The sequence below is a fragment of the Daucus carota genome, chromosome 1, assembly GCF_001625215.2.
Source record: "Daucus carota subsp. sativus chromosome 1, DH1 v3.0, whole genome shotgun sequence".
In the NCBI taxonomy this organism is placed as follows: Eukaryota; Viridiplantae; Streptophyta; class Magnoliopsida; order Apiales; family Apiaceae; genus Daucus; species Daucus carota.
Window position 1 is genome coordinate 46,236,598 of NC_030381.2, and position 21,245 is coordinate 46,257,842.

Sequence of the window (21,245 nt, forward strand, 5' to 3'; positions counted from 1 at the left end):
CATAGATTCAGTTCACCTAATAGTCGTGATAATTATGATTCCTTTACAAGTCTACATCTGGCTTTAGCTCTTTAACCTTCTTGTGCAGTAAAAGTTCGATGCAAGTGACATTTATCGCTTTCACGGTCACTAATTAAAGGAAGACCTCATTTGGCCTTCACTCAAGTCTCGGAGTCCCTATTCATGAGAATATTAATATAGATCGTCGACCTTATATTACAATTAAACTCCAATCAGTTCAAAAGAGATAGATCCCATTTGTCTATGTTTGAAATCCAGATTTTAAGTTATTTTTAATTTTAAACTGAAAAATTTTTATTTATGTAATGATCAAAAATTATTTTAAATTCAGAAATAAGTCAGAAACTAATTTAAAGTTAGAAATTATTTGAGGTACCTTTTTAGATTTTTCTTATGATAAAAATTACTTATAAGTTACCCATTAGTCATTTTTATTATCATATTTTTAATGAATCGCATGTCATTAATAATTCAAATTTACTCAAATATACATTTTAAGCTCTCAACTTATCACTATTTGCTCAACTTCTATAGCCTAAAGAGATTAACATCATATTTTATATGCATGTAGCGGCCATCAACTCATTGACGATTTAGACACTATTTTAAATATATATTTTCTGTTTTTGGCATATGAATTGTTGACAACAATCATTCATGACCATCTTTGAGAATTTTTTGAGTTCCATTTTGAGATATAATTATGTTGGATTGTAGGAGTCGATCTCGAATTTTTCAGTGAGACTAAACTCAGATATCATATTAAGTGTGATTGGTTCTCCTCAAATCACATTATGCTAGGAAGATAATTTATAATCAAGATTATATTGTAGATTCTAAAAATCAAAGAATATATTTTCAAATATTGGAGTCTTGAGATAAGATGTGCTCAAGAAAAAATACAGTATAAAGGACATTTCAGATTTTTATGTTGTAGTAGTTCCCATCATATAAAATATTTAGTTAAAAATAGAATATATTACAGATATAGATGGTAAGGATCATTTAAGAAATCTGAATTCTAATGGAACATTAGTTTTACTTTTAGCCAATCTCCTCATATTATATTTGCTTTAGAAACCTGTATGAAAAATATATATTATTTGTTATCATATGAAAATTATTATATTATATTTATAAAAATTTGAAATATTAACAATATTAGAGTCGGATATCATATATATCTGTGTGTGTATGTGTGTAATCTTGTCTTCCGTTTTATTTATTAATATTTTTGTTACTTTTCCAATAATTATATTTAAATTTTAACTTCCATGCCTAATTCAAGCTAGATGGATGCAAAGAGGTTTTGTTTAAAAAAAAAATTCTTCGGTACTGGCTCACAAGTCACAACGTGAGAACATGTCAAAAACCCTGAACAACGTCCATAAAATAATATGGGACACTCGTGGCTGCTTAAATTATGTCAGAAACCAACTTCTTATAAAACCACTGGCTTTTGGTAGTCTGTATTCTGTAATGTGTACTCGAAATCACTTTGTTTTACTTTATTTAATGATAAGTTCATGTGATGTCTGAGTTTTGAGTACATTTTCACGAATTGAAATAGACATGCATATACGTAATAGTGCAGTAACTCCTTTAAAGACTTTTAAATGTTCAAAACGCATTTTTTTAATATATTTTGATTATGATTAAAAAGTTTAGTTGAGATTTTTATATAAATATATTTAATTATATAATCAAAGTCTTTTAAGTTTTTAACTGTGCATAAAATATTAAAAAATATAAGGATTGTTTAACTGAACTCAAAAAATAAAATCACTAATTATATAAGCGATCAATTAAAAGTGTTAAGTAGGTTATTATTTATTATTTAAATAAGTAATCTATACGTTAAATAATTTGGATAAATATATTTAAAAGTTTGGTGATTTAAGAGATAGAATATTGTTAGAAAAGAAAATAGAAATCCTAAGAGAGAACTAGGTTCACGCGTCTAAGTGAATTATACCCTATAAATCAGAATTTGAATAGTTCAAAATCATAACTTGTTCCGGGGACATATTTTTATTTTAAAATTTTATTCTACATAAATTTATATTTCATTTTAAACAAAATCTATAATAATTAAGTATATAAAAGGTAAATTTCAAGAAAAAGACTTATATAATCACTAAGCAGTAAGATCAAATATCACAGTCCAGTAACTCTTGAACACCCATAATAATTGAGAAAAAGAAGCCCATTTACAAGAACCCCATATCTCACTACTTATTGCTCAACACCAAATTACTCTCATACAAATTATTTTAAATTATAATTATCCTCTCCATAGCAACCTGATGGTCCATGTTGAGATCAGTACTGTAACCCATCTGCAGATGCCATTATAGGATGCTGGTTTGCATACAAATAATTCATTGGCATGTTCATGTTGATGAACATGTTATCACAAGATGGCTCATCACCAAAAACACTGTAAGCATGGTCTTGAACACTCCCAAGATTTGCATTCCTTGCATCCATGAAGCTGATGATCTCATTGAGTGACTGCAGTCTGTTTGAAAGCTCAGCCACTTGGGCTGCCAAGACTGAGTTCTCAGACTCTATGTTGAGGAAATGTTGAGTAGTGACACTCATACTTGTCATGATATGCTCATTTTCTGTTTTGAGCTGGTTGAGCTGAGCCATCAGATCATCCAAATGCTTCTGCTTCCTCATTCTTGATCTTCTTGCTGATTCACGGTTCGATATCATGCGCTTTCTTTTCCTCTCATCCATTAGTACCTGCAGATCTTTCTCAGAGCCTGAGTTCTGAAGCAGAGATGACCCTGAGGAAGTTGTTGTTGCTGTTCCACTAGAGGAAGTCATGGTTTATTGAAAAATAAAAATACCCAGATAGTTAAATATAATGATTTAGATTATTTGTAGATATATGTAGAAATATATAATAATATTAATATTATTAATGCTTATAAATTAATTTGGAGCTATGAAACAAAGTAGAGCCAGTAGAGGAAGACAACTGAGAAAGATGAAACCAGATGAGTCCTGCGCTTGTATACAGAATTGATCATAAACCCACACAAAAATAGTTCACTAAGAATTTGAGACATCAATTTCATACATCAACAAATATTGATTTAGCATCAAGATTTTTTTGGAAAAACAACAAAGCTTATAATTTGAAGGGTCTTGGATCGGATCAAGTCCAAATCCTATGTTTTCTTGAAACAAATTTCAAGAAACTTACAAGAGGCTAAAGTGAGAAATGAGAGAAATGAGAGGAGAGGAGGAAGGGACTTTGTGAAGTAGTCTGAGGGTTATTTTATAGCCAAACATCTGTGGTAAGGAAGGAGAGAGAAGTAAAAAGTTGAAATAATGAAATCGAGAAAATCAGAAAAAGCAGAATAAAGATATTATAAACAGAGAAATAAAGTTAGAATAAAGGGGGTTTGGAATCTCTCGACGTCTGCGTATAAAAATTGAAATGCGAGTATAAAAAGAGAAAAAGTCAGGTGTGGGGATGCCTGGGTAGGGAGTGATGGGACATGTGGGGTGAAATACACAAACTTCCACAACTGTCTAGATCCAGCTGTGTTGCAACATTGCAATCACTTACCGCTAACATTACCGAATGCTCAAGTAGTAATTTTCAATTTCACTTTTTTCTTACTTCTATTAAAAAAAATTTGATATACTGATATCCTAAACTTAAATGTAAGATATAAGCCTCAGGTCTCATGTAACTCTTTGCCATGTAAAAAGGCATGCCAATTGTGTCGCTCACATGCTACCAGAGGTGTCGTTGGAGATGTTATATTATGAGATTCTCATCGATCAACCGTGTCGCTCACATGCTACCCAGACGTGTTGTTGGAGACGTTATATCATGAGATTCTCATCGATCAGAATCGTCTCAATTTCTGGGTCCGACACTTTGAATTGATCCACTTCAATCGGTGAACTTAAATCACGTTCGTCTTCAATTATGAATATTTGAAATCGTAAACTAAAATACAAGAAATTTAGGGAAAGATTCACTCCACTAGTATCTTAGTAATATCTTCTTTTTATTTCCGGTCTTTAGCTGATCTCTTTTTTCTCCTAACTCTTATTTCACAAGAGTAGGGTTAAGTATCCAAATTTTGTTTCCAAATTTGTTTTACCAAATGAGGTTGCGGATACATGATTTTTAATTGGGTGATTTATGTGCATATAACGTGTATCATTATTAGTGTGAGTGTAACCAATCATACATTACCAACTGATTTTGAAACACTTTTTGGGATAGCTATCATTTTCCGTTTTATGATATATATTAGGGAAAAAAAACTTTTTCCACTTTTTATAATCATGATACCTTTTAATAATAAAATATGACACAAGGAATGAATATAAGAAATATTGTTGGAGATGAGAATAGCTAATGATGACTTCAGTTATTAGGATCCAGCATTTTATAATTAATTTGAGGAATGAACTAAGATATTGTGGACTCGCTCTTAAAACACTAGCATATTCGATATGTGTCCTATTTTTAAGGGAGCACTATGCACGTCCTAAACTAATTTTATCATTACAAAATTAGATTCCCACCATTTCAACACATATCTCTCCTCTCAATCTCATCCTTCCCTCTAGTAATAATTCAAAAATATTATTATTTTAATAATAAGAGGCAATTATAACGCATGTTATTAAATTTCATACATTAAAAACAATGTCCTAAATCACTAGCAGCTATTTTATATTTTTAATAGAGTAGTGTTATATGCACAAATTTGGGTACAAAAATTTATACTAAATGATACAATAATTAAGGTGATATGTTTAATTGACCATTTTTTTTGAATACAAGGGGGTTCTTTCTAATCAAAATTTACACGAAATTTACCTTTTTTTATTTTTAAGTCCCCCTCAAAACCGTAAAAAAAAACCTCTCAACCTCTTCCTTGTTCCTAGTCGCCGTGAGGGGCTTCCCTCGGTTTTCACCGGTGGAAAGCCCCAAATCAGTTATTTTCTTTGCTTTGTTCATGTTTTTCAATAATACTTCTCTCCGGTTATGGATTTCTGTCTTTTAAGATTCTTTGTTTGATAAAATCTTTTTGGGATGAGTTTTGATCCTTAAATAAATGGATATGGACACTTGTTTAAAAAATATGATTTGCTAACAATCCGATTCGATAATGATCCAGTCCGATAAAAAATGTATATGGATATGGTCAAATCCAATCTGGTAATGATCCGATCTGATCCACACTTAGCTATATATTATATTATATTATACTGCTCCCTCCATCTCATATTATGTGTCCAGTTGTGACTATCGAGGAGTCAATTTGACCAAATTTTGACCATTAATTAAAGAAAATTTATTAATTATTTATAAATCTGAAAAATGGATATTGAAGGGGATTAGATATATTTTCTAATAAAATAATTTTTTAATCTTCTTAAATTAGATAGTATGTATAATTTGTGGTCAAAATTTAGTAAACTTGACTTTTCAATAGTCAAAACGAGACATATAATATGAGATGGAGGGAGTATATTATATTATCTTATATTATATTATATTATATATCTATCATATTTGCTTGCTATCTAGTTAATCTAATAATCACTCTTTTTTTAGCACGGGTGGATAGCTCAGTGGTTAGGATCTTATCCTCTATCGTCCCAGGTCCTGGGTTCGACCCTGGCTCACCCCGGGATTTCTGAGAACAGATACTCACTTGTGAGGCTATAAGCCATATTTGTCAAAAAAAAAAAATTATCATTCTTTTTTTGTGCAGAGTGAGAATAATAATATAGAATAAACATAAGGGGGCTAAACCCTTTCACTTTGTCGTGGATTAACACCTCCTCAATCACGTGATTTTAGGACATATTTATTGATTTTAATCCTTGTAAATAAAGGAGCGGATCATAATTTGTTTCCTCCAGAAGTATCAAGCAACTTATTTATTATTTTTCTATTTACTTGATACATTTCATGTTGGAGGTTTTATAGGAAAAACTAACAAAGTTTTTCAGTTGCATTTTTGTTAATAACATGAAGTTGCAACCTTTACTTTACTGTTTTATTATTTCTTTGTTGCGCTTGTTAAGTTAAAATTCAAGAATTAATAAAACTAAAAAATATCAATATTTTTGTTTGTGGAAGGCTAATACATTGTCCACGATGCAAAAATATATTTCATAAATTTTAGTGGATCGGATCTATGATTCGATTATCCACGATCCGAATAGACCGGATATGGATTTACTTGTAAAATTTCTGACTCTTAATCCGATCTGATCCAATAAAATTAAATGAATTACGATGTGAATTTAGATACATCCGATCTAGATCGGATCAGTTTACATTTAGTGCACAAAAGATAAAGAGGAGATGAAGAAGAGCAAAACCCTAACTAAAAGTATGAACCATTGTTCGTGGGCAGATCTTGATCCGGATTTGTTGGGAGAAATAAAGAAGAGGCTTTACTGGGCGGATCATGCTCGATTCAGTGCTGTTTGCAAGACCTGGCTAGCGGCTGAGCACGCAAAAAGAGCCGGTGATGTATTGCCATGGTGTTTGTTGCTGTATCGAGAGAAGCTTGACAGAATCACATACCGCCTCTATGAACCCCTTAATCTGGACCAACCACTTATTACTCAAACTATTCATCTGGATGAGTTTTTTGACCCATCCACTATTCAAATGGCTGCACCACTTGTTTATCTCCATGGATGCTTGTTATTTTCTCTGCATCATATTGATCATACTAGCACCAATTTCTTATTAGTCTCGGTTCCTACCCGAAGAACCATTAGACTCCCTCAGTTTCACCACCCCTCAGTATCAAATTCTGAATTTTTAAAAGCTGTTTCCACTTACCCTTATTCTCGAGATTGTGTCTTTTTAGCTCTTCATGTTGCTAATTCTCAACGTTGGACTGTTGGTATTTTTCGCCACGGTGATACACAGTGGACTACTACTGAATTTAATCTGGGAGAATTTTCCAGTCTTCAACGGAGTCAGGGTGCTGTGTTCATTCGAGGAGTTTTTTATATACTCTGTTACAATCAAAAACTTGCATCCTATGACATTGCTTCCGGGGAATTGAAATTTGACTCTTTTCAGTTTCCAACTGATTGCAGGAAAAATTGTCATTTGCTAAAATTCTTCGCGTTGAATGGGGAGCTCATGATTTTGTATCATCACTCAAAAGTTCGCAAATATATTCTTACAAGCTATGATTGGTCGCATAAACGTTGGGTTCCTCTGAAAAGTTTAGGGGTTAGTTCTTTGTTCATTAGCGACTGTTCTGTTTATGCAGATTCCATAAATTATTATGGGGTGTCCTCAAACAAGATATATTACCAACAAAATGGAACCTGCCGTGTTTATTCCTTTGAGAATGGTGAGCTGTTGGAATCGACTTCATCCGGACTTAGAAACTGGGATGGTCTCGATTATTCTGGATCGCGTTCAGTGTGGGTTGAACCTCCTGATCTCTTGTTGAAATAATGTACCACCCAAGAGAGCTAAGATGACCATACAGCGGTCGCATGCCACTTGAAGAGTTGCTTAATAAGAGATTCAAGTGATCCCAGGTTCATGGAAGTATGTGTTAGTGATGGTTAAAATTCTGCATTGTTCTATTGACATTGGTATATTCCTTGTAATTTAAAATTTGTGCCTTTTATTCCTGGTTATAGATGTGGTGCCTGTCCATCTCTGATCTTAGGTCTGGTAAGCCTTGTGAGTTGTCATTGCCTCTATGTTAACAGGGATTCAACTAAAACAGTGATGTTGCTTTACTCCACACCACAGTAGAACCTTACTTGTTAGGATTAACAAGTTAACCTTACTTGTTATTTATAATATTCTGGTTTCTAGTGCTTTATTCATATCTTATATTCCACATTTGGCAGTACTTATCACTTCTGCTCCACTTCCTCAATTTAAGCAAGAAGCCACTTCTTTTAAGCTAACCCAAACAAACCCATATATGTTCTGATGAGAGTGTCTCGCGAATCATGCACTACTCATGTTTGCTTTCAGTGGTGATAGGTCGTGTACTCATGCACATGTTTTATGAGTGTTGATCCAATGTTCCAGATCTGATATTATCAGTGCACGGGTGTTTTTTACAGATTCTAATCTGGATATCAATCACAACTTTGTAAAAAACACAGATATTCAAAACTCACCCATCATGGAGCTGGAGAGTAAAAAAACTAGAAGCAAGTGGGCCTGTAAATGAGGACAGACTCATCATTGAACTGATTACATCTACGATTAATCACCGACATTTATGTTCTAAAATTCGGTGATTAATGATTATTAATCCATGTTCTATAACTCGCTGAACTGATTACATCTCCGATTAATCATCGATTAATTTGATTAATCCCCGATTAATCTAATTAATCTTTGATTCTGCTTATGATAGGGGTCTTGATCCCTTATTAGGACAATTAAGAAAGTATAATAGCCAAGGACAAATATTTTTTTTGACAATTAATACTACATTCAGAATCGAACTTGAGTGTCCTCAAACAACAATGGATAAACTCGGCCTTTGCAAATATTTAATCACTTTCTTTTTTGATAATAAATATTTAAATCACTTTGAAAGTGGTATTCCGAACTATATACTATCAAATTTAATTACAGCACTTTGGATGCGTGATTGAAGATAATAGCCAATTAAAAGAAATTTCAAATTCGAAAAGACAACCTCATATATCTTAAATTTAATGGTCAATGATTCAATAAACTAGATCATATAATTAATGAGGACGATTGGATAACCAGTGTTTATCCACCGTTGTGGCGGGACACTTAATTAAGGTATGTAGTTGTTGTCATTAGCTATCGCAAATAAAATTAAAAGAAAAAGAATTTTATTATAATGTTTTGCATTACTTATTAAAAAAATATATATTATACATTATCATTTCAACATAAAAACAAAAATCAATTGATATAATTAATAATATTATAAAAATCACCTAAAACTAAAACCAATTATAAAAAAATTAATTTTTTAATATTAATCAACTAATATTATCTTATTATATAATAATGAGAATAGTGTATCAAGATGTTTAATATTTTGATGAATAATGAATTATAAATTTAATTATCTTTACATAATAAACTAAATAGATTAGCGTCGTTATATTTAGTATCCGTAAATTTTAGAAAAAATTATTTAATGTTTTAAAATAATATTATTTCAAATATTGTTATTATAATAATAATATTATTATATAAACAGTTTTTAATGGCAAATTTATTAAGTTGTATTATTATAAAAATAATTTTACATAGATACAATTTATTTAATTTTAAATATATATAATTATTTCTAATATTGTAGTCCGTAAATTATTTATTTAATTCTATATAAAAGTAGGTTGCTGATGAGAGAAAGGAGAACAAGAGGAGACACAATTCACTGCACTCGCCTTGGCGGCACTCCGCGTCAGGCGTGCGAATGTGCGATTATCTCTCTCGAAAATCTCTCTCTCTCTCTCTCGGAAATCAATCTCTCTCTCATAGTTTCAAAAACCGCTGCTTGAGCCACTAGTTTTCCTCACCCGCACACCTTTTCTGCCGTCAATTTCACTACATTTCGAAATACATACATTTTGAATGTATAAAGCCCTAATTTCATCCACATTTCCTCTTCTAAACTCACTTTCACAAACTTTGGCTCTCCGATCGGTAACTTCCTTGTGCATATGAATGTTTGTTTGCTTTTCACAATTTACTTGTAATTGATGGTGTGATTATTAATAAGAATGAGATTATTGTAATGTTTTCGCCTGCATTAGTTAAAGCATCACCATTACTTGCGATGTTATGTTATAGATGCAAAGCATGAGCTCATAGATGTTGATATATGCAATATTTGTTTCGCAACTTGTTTACTCAAATTACTGAACTTATAACATTCTACTCGTGGATTTACAAAAATTTGTGATATTCTTAGTGTAAGGTTCTGATTCAACTTTGGTTAGATTCTTTCAATTAAGTTGTATTTGTTCTTTCGGAGAGTTTTCAGACTATTATTTCGTATTATTGTCTATAACTATAGATAGTTGGAGTTTTGCTTCTTTTGATGGTTGAAATTTGTTGTTGCTTTCTGTTCTTTTGATGTTTTCACCGCATTATTCCGAATTTCATAAGTATAAGGGACATAATAAGTTGCTGAAACTCGTGGCTTTTCATGTGTGGGATTGTTCAGTGTTCTGTAATAGTGACTTATAAACAAGTATAAGATGCATGTGTGAAAGTTATATACTTATGTTTCACACTGTAGCTATGATCTTTCTTGAGATAACTTGCGTCAACTTGGGAACTTTCTAGTTTTTGAAGAGAATAATAAGCCTGCCTGCCAGCAGAATTCTGCTATAATGTTGATTGTGTTTTTGCGCGTTTTCTACTTCCCTTATCCACAGATTTTTGGAAATTTTGTCTATTCATTTATAAATTTTGGAATATAACATATTGTTCTCCATCTGTCCATCACTAAGAAATGTTATTATCTTATTTTGATTTTTACGCCTTATCCATATCTTATTTTCCAGTTTATAGACTTTGGATTTTGTATTTATGACAGGGGAATACTTAGTGAGATTGCTGGTTTTTAATTCCCAACTAAATTTGAAAAAAGGTCATTTTACATATCTTTATCTAGTTTATAGACTTCTCATTTTGTATTTTTGAGAAGGGAGAGAAAGGGTGCAAAATTGTCGGTTTTTGATTTACTAAATTGAAACAAAGTCTTCGTGACGTGTCATGAAACGTGTTCGATGTGATAATCATTATTTTTCTTCTTAAATTCATCCTCTCCTATCTGGACATTAATGAGGAAGTTGACTTTATGCTTAGTATAAGAATCCATCCATCTTATACTTTGCCCTGCTGTTCATGTTTTAGTAGTGTGTTTTACAATAGTGAATTACATTATTAATACTTTTTGGTCAATTACCCTATTGGAGAGTTTGTGTTATCTATCATCCTCTTGTGAGTGTTGTCGGTATTCACTTTCTCTGCTTACGTACTTGAGTCCGTAGAGACAGAGAGTAGCTTTCCGATTTTCACCCCGAAACACAAATAAATTGTTATTGTTGACCTAAAAGCCTTTCTTGATGTTTGAATCCCAAATTTAATTAGTTAAATTCAACTGTAATTTTTAAAGGTCACTTGAAATCTTGCACAGGCTTATATTTGACTTCTTATCTTCTGTGTTCTCAAAATCTATGTGTAATTAGTTTGATGTGCACAATTTTTAATGTATAGCATTTCAGTTTTTATGTTCTCTGCGTCCTTGTACTCTAAAAGATGTTCAGTTACGCTTTTGGTGAAGATTTGTGCACATTTTGTTAATTAAGTGGTCAAGGTCTATTAATTATCTTATCAAGTCATTCTCTAGTGTTTCAATCCTTTTAGTCACGTTGAATGTGCAAACTGGCAATACAGACTTCTTTCTGTATCTATCTTTATTGGGAAATATTAAGTTTCTTCATCCATCTACGTTTCCTTGTAATAGTAATTGTTCTTCCCTGTTTTGGTCTGATCTTCTGGTTAAATTATATCTCTATTTATGAATGCAGTTATAGATTGATTAATCTTTCTTGAATTTACAATTAATAATTTAAGTCATCAATCCATCTATTTTGCTTTTCAGGCTTCTTTGTACTTGCTTACCAATTGCAACTTATCATCATCAAACTTCTCTCATTGCCATCGGTTTACTACATATATGGCTAGCGAAGCTCTCGCAAATCCTACTAATGGAAGTGGCATTACACGCCCTGATCCACAAAGAACTTATCAGGTTGTGGTTGCTGCAACCCAAAATATGGGTATCGGTAAGGATGGTAAATTGCCCTGGAGGTTACCTTCTGACATGAAATTTTTCAAGGATGTCACCATGACTACATCAGATCCTTTGAAAAGGAATGCAGTCATAATGGGTAGGAAAACTTGGGAAAGTATTCCCATTCAACATCGCCCTCTGCCCGGACGTCTTAATGTTGTTTTGACTCGTTCTGGGAGTTTTGATATTGCAACTGTCGAAAATGTCGTAATATGTGGTAGCATGATTTCTGCTTTGGAATTATTAGCAGGATCTCCTTATTGTGTTTCAGTTGAGAAGGTTTTTGTCATTGGGGGTGGCCAGATATATAGGTGAGCAACTGAGCAACATTTGGTTGTTAAATCCTTTACCAAGGAGATCCTCTCCCACGTTTTAACAATCTGTTTTACTAATGCAGGGAAGCTCTCAATGCTCCTGGATGTGATGCAGTCCACATCACTGAAATTGAAGAACACATAGAATGTGATACCTTCATTCCTCTTCTCGATGAATCAGTTTTTCAGCCATGGTACTCATCATTCCCATTGGTGGAGAACAAAATTCGTTATTGTTTCACGACTTATGTTCGTGTGAGGAATTCTGTTGCGGAGCTCACAAGTCAGACCAACGGTCTGTCATCTGATAGTAAATCAGATTCTGGTAATTTTGAAATTCAGAATTTCTCTTTTCTTCCCAAGACAGTTTTTGAGAAACACGAGGAGTATTTGTATCTGGGATTGGTTGAGAATATCATTTCTAATGGTGTGACAAAGAATGATAGGACACGTACTGGTACTGTCTCTATATTTGGTTGCCAGGTAACGTCACTACAGATAAACATCTTTTATCTGTTTCTTATGCAGCAATGCTTTATGAAAATCATATTATAGGTTATGGCTGATGTGTAATGTGGTGCTCCTTTAACTTGTTTACAGATGCGGTTTAATTTGCGCAAATCTTTTCCACTCCTCACAACTAAGGCATGTCTTGCTTTTTTTTTCTCTTTTACTTGTATTAGTTTTTAGTGTTTAACTTGACATTCAGTTGTTTGTGATTTAACAGAAAGTGTTTTGGAGGGGAGTTGTTGAGGAACTACTGTGGTTCATTAGTGGCTCAACTAATGCTAAGGTAATAACACCAGAATTTGGCACGATGCCAACCTTTTTTTTTTGTTTAATCATATTATCTTCGCAATTTAATCATTCATATTCATAAGTTCACATTCACCTCGTCATTTCAATATCCAGTATCTATTTAAAATCATGTGCCTTTCTCCTCATCATTTAAAAATATTGTAATATCCTTGAGCATTAGTTGTCTATGCGTTTCCGAATACGTGTGGAATCATCAAATTGACATATTAGTTATTGTCGGATGAGTGCTAACTTAAAATTTGGTTTTTTTTTTTTAATTTGATGTACAGATTCTAAAAGAGAAGGGCGTTAATATTTGGGAAGGCAATGGATCAAGGGAGTATCTTGACAGGTTTTAGGCATTACATGGTTCAAATACAAGGGCTATTTCTTATGAGGTTCTTTTTATGATGTGCTTTCTTCTTTGCTTCCCAGTATTGGTTTGACGGATAGAGAAGAAGGTGACTTGGGGCCTATATATGGTTTTCAGTGGAGACACTTTGGTGCAAGGTTTAACCTTCTTTCCTATAGGCTGGTTAAGTATATTTGATATTGAAGTTTAGCCTGTGTGTTAACTTTTATAACTTGTCATATTCAGGTATACTGATATGCATGCTGACTACTCAGGCCAGGGATTTGATCAGTTGCTAGATGTTATTTCAAAGATAAAAAATAATCCTGATGATAGGAGGATCATTCTATCAGCTTGGAATCCATCTGATCTCAGGCTAATGGCACTTCCACCCTGTCACATGTTTGCACAGGTTACTATTACAACTAGTTAATATATGTATGGTTCTTTGTAAGTTTTTATCAATCTCTTTTCTGTTCAGTTCTATGTAGCCAATGGCGAGTTATCTTGTCAAATGTATCAGCGCTCTGCTGATATGGGTCTCGGTGTTCCATTCAACATTGCATCATATGCACTTTTGACATGCATGATTGCTCATGTTTGTGGTATGTACTTCTGTCACAGCTAATCGGTATTTCTTTATCTACGTTATTTACTGCTACAACGGTTTAATGCTTGTTGCAAATTAAACACAATTGATGCTCATAATGCTAAAGAGCTAGCTTTTGCTGTAGCCCACTGTTAAAAAGTAAACCTGTGGACCTATCTGCTGGTTCTAATCATAGTTGATTTTTTACCTGTGGATAGTGTCTTGGTAACTTGTCTTTGATTGATCTGTATCTTGTGCAGACCTGGTTCCTGGAGATTTTGTTCATTCTATTGGTGATGCTCATGTCTACTGCAACCATGTCAGACCTCTTCGAGACCAGCTTCAGAAGTTGCCTAAGCCATTTCCGGTACGTTTCAGTATGAAGACAGGGACTGTAACTTGCCTGGTTGTTGTGTTTTTTACATTATTAATGTGTAGGTTTTGAAGATCAATTCTGAGAAAAGGGACATTGACTCATTTGAGGCTGCTGATTTCAAACTCATTGGTTATGATCCGCACCAGAAAATCGAAATGAAAATGGCAGTATAAGCTGTTGTTCTCAGGCAAGTATTGGCAGTCTTCAAACCTCAAGCATGCTAGTTATCAAATTTTAAAATCTCAATTTTGTAAGTTCAATATGGAGCATATCATTTGAGCATGTGGTTCCATTTGATTAATGACTTGTGAGTCTTGATTAATTCTTGAAGTCATTACCTTTGTATATCGAGATCATGTTTTAGCGTCAAGCCTTGTGCATGCTTTTTTTTTTTTTTTTTTTTTTTTATAGTATATGTTTCACAAGAATATCTTTTTCAGTAGTACTGAATGTGTTTACCCGTTGATGCAGGAACAGGAACGGATACTAGGAATTTTGGCAGTGATCTGTATCCGCTGGGAAGAAAAAACATTAGAATATTGTTACATGAATATACCTTAGACACATGTAGGTACTGGGAATCCTTTAGTTCTACAGACAGTGGTTCTAAGGTGATTTAGGATATGTTATCTGACTTTCTGGTTTGGCTGTCCATTGGAACTTTCAGTTTATGTTTGTGTTTACTTCCCCTGCCTTGAAAATGTTTAAATTTGTGGAAGGTCTTGTGTTGGATGTTTCAATGGTTAAGTTTTGTGTTTGTTTACGCCGTCTTTGGAGCAAAATCTCTGATGCCGTATAATTTAATTATTATTGGGGATATTCTCTATGGTATCACTGTACAATTGGCTTTTGTCAATGATGCGATAACATATTTTGCATATTTTGCTTCTACGTGATAGCTTTGTACATTTGGTTTTTCACGTATAATACCCTCATGTTATGTAAAATGTAACAGATTCGATTTCACATTGTAGAACAATTTGTATATTTGAAATCCTTGTAAAAAAAATTACATGACATACTCTTAAATTATGTAAAACGGAGTCAAACTGAGTGAGATATAAATGATCAAAGGTTTCTCATTCATTTAACTCCGTTTACATGATACAAAGGTATATTTCATGTATTTTTTACATAAAGATTTCAAATGTACAATTTGTTGTACAATCTAAAATCCATTTTATTATGTTTTACATAATATGAGGATATTATATGTGCAAAACCAAACGTACAGGGTTAGCATAAATAGAAGTAAAAAATGTGATGTTATCATTGATAAAAGCCAATTGTACGGTACCATGAAGAATATCCCTTATTATTACAGGCTTAATGAGAAAAAAATGGGGCTAATTTGGTGTATATCAATGAAAGAACATAAAAGTTAAAACCAACTATTTTTCTTCGGTCAAGACCCGTGTTCTCATATGCCATTGTGTTGAAATGGCAGCTTATTTCTGATGTATATTATTCTGCCAATCTGGTCTTGCATAGATGCTTCGAATGTTCCCTGTTAATGAAATCTTGTCCTCTTTCATTTCATCAGTAAAACATTTTATTGCACACACTTACGTTTATTTTTTTCGCCTCTAAAAAAACACACAGCTTCACTTATTTAGTTGCCTATTTGCAGTATTATGCTACCAATCTTTGCAAAAAGAAATTAGAATAAAACCATCCTTTATTTATATTATGTCCATAACGTTCCCAGGCCCTGTCGATCTCCACTGTTATTTTATCTGCAGAACATGACTGACCATAAATTCTATTCTAGGAATATAATGTTTGTCAAGTTTTCATCTGGAATATGACCCACAACTTGCTTATCAACTCTTCTAATATTATCAACTTGCTTATCTCTTTCAGCCAACATGATTATTCGAATCACTTCGTACAACTAAAAGATTGTTAATGGTTGGATAATTTTGTACGAGTAAACATCATATGCTCTGCACGCCCATGTTTGGTATTATTTTTTGGTTTTAATTCAGTGAAATTTTTATACCTCCAGTTTCATGTTTTTAGATTGTTTTCCGGTCATCTGTTTTTTTATATATTTTTGAAAATAAAAGTAAGTTAATATATATTTACATATTTGTATGTACAAAATTAAGATCTGATGCACACATAATTTACATCTCTATATTAAATTAGCATTGGACTACTTTTATGACTTGTTAAAGACATCTCTAATTGTAATCAACAAACTAATTCTAAGAAGAAGAAGCTTTCTTCCTCTCATAATTTAGTTTCCATAAGCTACAATAGATGAGAATTCTTCCCTCAAAAATTTCTGCTGTCGCGCTATGAAAGCTTCAACTGCATGCCTGAACTCTTCGCCGCTCATTTCATCCTCTGCATAGCATTTAGCACTAAAGTTTTGTGCTGAAACTCTGTGATCCCCACTTTTCCGGACCATAGCCGGAGATTCCAAAGTTCTTTCATCATGGTTTCTAAATTTTCGACCATTTTCTGTCACAGTTGGTCCAAGTTTCTTTCCAAAATCTCGATGTTGGTACTTCATTAAACTCTCTGACGGTCTCCTAAGCATCTTTCCATCCTCAGAACTACTACACATATCTGAAACAGCTTCTTCCCCTTGTTTTTCGACCTCCTCTACGCGATTAACACAACTTTCAACATACTGGGTACAAAATTCAGTGGTATGGCTAAAGTTTTTGGTTTCTTGAGCTGAAAGGTGGCCAGAATTGAACACGAGAACAAGAACAATAGCATTTCCGAGGATGAAGAGGAAAGCAGGACTGAAGATTGTGATATAAAGACTGTGAATACAATCAGCAGAGACTTTGAGAGCCAAAGGCAGATGAGTGGAGAGCCTTGAAATGATGAAAAGAAACATGCACACTTCCATCAACCTGAATAAAGCTGTGATTTTTTCCAATCTTTTGTACCTCAACATTGCATTGGCCTTTTCAACCTTAATATCAATGCTATTCATTTTTTGATTTATTATTTTTAAAGCTGGGATGGTGAGTTAGAATTATATGAGAATTTCACTCAACAGAGGATTGATCTAATGACAGAAGAAAGGCCTGTTTCTTTGGCTGGCAATGGTTAAGAGGCACCTCTATTTATACTAGTTTTTTCTTTTATCCCTGCAGCCTATTCTGTCTCCAATTTAATTTTAATACTGTTTGAATAAACATGCATTTGTGATACATAATAAAGAATGAATAACTCTGTTAATTCTCTGCCTCACATTATTCCAACTTTATTTAGTTGATTAGATGAGATAAGTATGGAGACAGAAGGAATTTGCTTACACAGCAGCATTCTCAGGACCTATCAAGTAATAATTATGTTCAAGGGTTTCCTCTGAATGATTCGAATAAATTCTTTCCCATATTGTATGAGAATATATCCAATTTCTGTAAATCACTGCTAGTTTACTTGTTCCATCAAACAACCCAGACAAACACATACAAGAAGTGTCTTTTTCTATGAAAATTGGTGATCAACCGTACATATTAACTTATAAGTTATATTTCTTATGGAAAAATCTTATAAGTTGCATTTTATTTTTAAGGGTTAAACATTGTCTAATAATAAATAAGAAAAACCTTTTTATTATGATAAGTATCATGTGAATTGAGGTGTGGGAGTTCCAAATATTTATATTTAATTTTTTTATAACAAAAGAAGAATATCTTTTAATATTATAACTCTTCGTTTATCTGAATTATATAAAGTACTCCCTCCGTCCCTCCCATTTCTTTACACTTTCCTTTTTGGGGTGTCCTATCCAATTCTTTACATTTCAAAACTTATCAAAAATAGTTAATGGATCTCACCACTTCTCCACTTTTCTTTCCTTTTCACACTACTTTTACTCCACTATCTTCTTTTTATACATTAAAAATCAATGGGTCCCACCACTTCACCCATTTTTCTTCCTCTTTTCTACTACTTTATACATATTTATTAACCTCCGTGCCCAACCCATTTGATAAGAAATGGGAGGGACGGAGGAAGTATCCTCTTAGGACCATCCCATCAGAGTAAGAATTCGTAGAACTTTGTAATAACAGTAAGGATCTTGTAGTAGTACTGCACATGTAAAAGGTGTCATGTTTATATATTATATTTTAAAATTATATTTAAACATGCACAACGGTGTAAAAGTTATGTATTCAGATTTATATTTTGAAAATTATAAAATTCAGGGTTATACCACCAATATAAAGTAATGGGTCAATTTATTCCGTTTTCAGGTACATGAGTAGTTTCCACATCACATTATGCACTCTATTCTCTAACATCACACATACACCATTCTTTTAATAAGATTCCCTCCCTGGAATTTAAAATATTCCAATCTGATTCCTCAACATAAGTGTAGAGATAAGAATCAGCGGAAAAAGTTAAATTAAGTTAAGAAGTTAATAAAGTTTTTAATCCTATTTCAAAAAAAAAAAAAAAGGTTTTTGATCCACTTGCATAAAAAGTAAATACATTCATGTGAATGAATGTGTCTACTCATGCAATTTAATTTATTCTGGTAGAATGCATCTTTTACATGTGTTTAAATATTTTATATTTTATATTTTAAATAAAATATATTTATATTTATAATATTTTTTTAAAATATTAACGTTTATACAATTAATAGACAATACGTTTTTTTTTTCCCAAATCGGTTTATTTTATATAAAATGTATTTTACATTGTCAATACAATTTGTGGAGACTGCTGCAAGCAAGCCCACTAGTGAGAGCCTCCAAAATATCCAAAATTTGTTGGACCCCAATCCCCGTGACAAGGCTGCCTAAAAATAAGCCGGTTCTTATAGTATGGGCCATTGTATAAACCTAAGCCCAAATGTAAAGAAACTGAATAAAAACGCCTAGCTAGGGTTTATATTACGGTGCGTTTCGTTGCTCTTTCAAGTTTCAGCCGCTTCTTCTCTCTACTATCTTTCTCTACAAATCAGATGGTAAGCTTCTTCATTAACAGTCTGTGTGTATATGTGCGTGTATATTTGATGACGAATGTGTATTGATGTAATGGCTATTGCAGGCACCTAAGAAAGAAAAGGCACCTCCTCCATCCTCTAAGCCAGCTAAATCTGGCGGTGGCAAACAGAAAAAGAAGGTCATCTCTCTCCCTCTCTCTCTCTCCCTCCCTCCCTCTCTCTCTCTCTCTGCTCCCCCCAGTTACATATATGTGTGTTGTTTGGTCATATTTGATAATGTTATGTTAACCCCTGTTTGTGACCTAATTAACTGTTAGTTTTAACAATTTGTAAAAAAAAATAACCATTAAAATTAGTTCATATTCTGTCGTAATATGTAGTTGTGTTTTCTGGGAAAAATCATGTAGTTAAATTGTATAAGCTGAGACATTGTGCTTTATTGAAATTTGTGGCAGTTGAGATTATATAGATAGAAGAGTATTGGTACTGAATTATTTGCCTGGTTTCAAATTAAAATTTTGTACCTGAACTAGATAAGGGGGATTCAACAAGAATGTGTTTTCACCTGCACACACTTTTTTGTTTAAAACATTGTGGAACATGTAAAAATATGAGATTGAACTAGCTGTGCTAGAGATGATGTTTTAATGTTTTAACGGAAACAAATTTATAACGAGTACAGAAGTGGAGCAAAGGAAAGCAAAAGGAGAAGGTGAATAACATGGTGTTGTTCGATAAGCCAACTTATGATAAGCTTCTCTCTGAAGCTCCCAAGTTCAAGCTTATCACTCCTTCCATCCTTTCTGATCGTTTGAGGGTAAGAAACTCTTTAATAACTTGTTCATTATGTCTACATAGTTGTAGTATATTATATAGTGTGTGACTATCTTCTACTCAAATTATAGTCGTTTCTAGTATCAGTAGTTTGTAAACCATTTACTTGGACTGAACTTTGAATTTGTGATGTGTTTTTTCTCATATTAATCAGGGTGAATGAATTAAAGTAACAACCAACAAGGATGTATGATCTTTGCTAATTTAATAAGTTTTTCTTTCTTTGGGTGCACAAAACTTTCAAGTATATTCCATCTTCATATCTATGTGAATGTTTTTGCAAGATTTAGTATTGTTACTATTGTTAAACAATATGATATAAATTATAGAAATTACTTGGAGCTTAACTTTTAATTATACCAGTGCTGTACTTGAGTTGGCTATTATTGAGAGGGTTGGTAGATTTCCTCATTTCTTATTTAGTTAATACTATTAGGATTTGCATATACCATAATCATGTTTTAGCTTTTGGTTTTGCTTATCAATCACATCTTAAATGTCTGGTGCAGATCAATGGATCACTTGCTAGGAGGGCAATTGCAGATTTGATGTCAAGGGGTTTGATCAGGATGGTATCTACCCATTCAAGCCAGCAGATTTATACCAGGGCTACAAACACTTAGGTGTTCCAATTGTTTGCATCAAATGTACCTGGCTTTTAATGAGCTGAAAGATATTTTATAAAAAAAGATTCTGCTCTCATGTCTGATTTAGCTTTAGCTTTACATGTCACTATTCCAGAAGATGGTCCTCAGCTTTAGATTAAGTGTCTGCAATTTTCAAGTGTTTTTGTCTGTAATGGTGGGATTTGTGGAATTCTGAGAACTGCTGTTTGGCGTCTGCTATTAGAAATTTGAATGCAAATCAGTGTTTTGGATTATTACAGTTTCAGATGAGATATGATGACTATGTCTTTGGCTCTGGAGGCAATTTTTTTACTGCAAGTGATGTTTTGTGATTGTTTTAGTATTCTTATCATTTAAATGGTTTCCCTTCAACATACTTCCCTGATCTGTTTAGGGGGCAAACTGTCTACAATTCAATGGAAGTGTTGTGTACTCCATGCTTAGCAATTTTTATATGATTTGGAAGTAGTTAATTTGGTTGAATGGAACTTGTATTAAGCTAGCTGATAATTTCATTTCCCGTGGTTGAATGGAAAAATACCAAGTCAGCCTA

The 21,245-nt window shown here is 32.9% G+C and overlaps 5 protein-coding genes across 5 annotated transcripts; 3 read left to right on the forward strand and 2 right to left on the reverse strand.

Annotated features, from left to right (window-relative positions):
• Window positions 1–2,189: 2,189 nt before the first annotated feature.
• LOC108206338 (bZIP transcription factor 11) lies at window positions 2,190–3,305 on the reverse strand. Its single transcript, XM_017376604.2, has one exon. It carries the CDS (start codon window positions 2,854–2,856, stop codon window positions 2,344–2,346), a length of 513 nt encoding a protein of 170 aa, XP_017232093.1. The 5' UTR covers window positions 2,857–3,305; the 3' UTR covers window positions 2,190–2,343.
• Window positions 3,306–6,382: 3,077 nt separating this feature from the next.
• On the forward strand, window positions 6,383–7,504 carry LOC108223411 (F-box/kelch-repeat protein At1g57790-like). The gene has a single exon (XM_017397671.2). The coding sequence runs from the start codon at window positions 6,383–6,385 to the stop codon at window positions 7,502–7,504; it is 1,122 nt and encodes a 373-aa protein (XP_017253160.2).
• Window positions 7,505–9,419: 1,915 nt separating this feature from the next.
• LOC108227144 (bifunctional dihydrofolate reductase-thymidylate synthase) lies at window positions 9,420–15,065 on the forward strand. Its single transcript, XM_017402170.2, has 12 exons — window positions 9,420–9,712; window positions 11,682–12,184; window positions 12,271–12,670; window positions 12,788–12,832; window positions 12,915–12,980; window positions 13,276–13,337; window positions 13,421–13,495; window positions 13,584–13,749; window positions 13,819–13,942; window positions 14,187–14,293; window positions 14,365–14,489; window positions 14,774–15,065. Exons 1-11 carry the CDS (start codon window positions 9,641–9,643, stop codon window positions 14,473–14,475), a joined length of 1,731 nt encoding a protein of 576 aa, XP_017257659.1. The 5' UTR covers window positions 9,420–9,640; the 3' UTR covers window positions 14,476–14,489; window positions 14,774–15,065.
• Window positions 15,066–16,544: 1,479 nt separating this feature from the next.
• On the reverse strand, window positions 16,545–17,258 carry LOC108223416 (uncharacterized). Its single transcript, XM_017397683.1, has one exon. The coding sequence runs from the start codon at window positions 17,256–17,258 to the stop codon at window positions 16,545–16,547; it is 714 nt and encodes a 237-aa protein (XP_017253172.1).
• Window positions 17,259–19,113: 1,855 nt separating this feature from the next.
• LOC108205926 (small ribosomal subunit protein eS25y) lies at window positions 19,114–20,946 on the forward strand. Its single transcript, XM_017376057.2, has 4 exons — window positions 19,114–19,253; window positions 19,337–19,411; window positions 19,915–20,049; window positions 20,576–20,946. Exons 1-4 carry the CDS (start codon window positions 19,251–19,253, stop codon window positions 20,687–20,689), a joined length of 327 nt encoding a protein of 108 aa, XP_017231546.1. The 5' UTR covers window positions 19,114–19,250; the 3' UTR covers window positions 20,690–20,946.
• The last annotated feature ends 299 nt before the right edge of the window (window positions 20,947–21,245 follow it).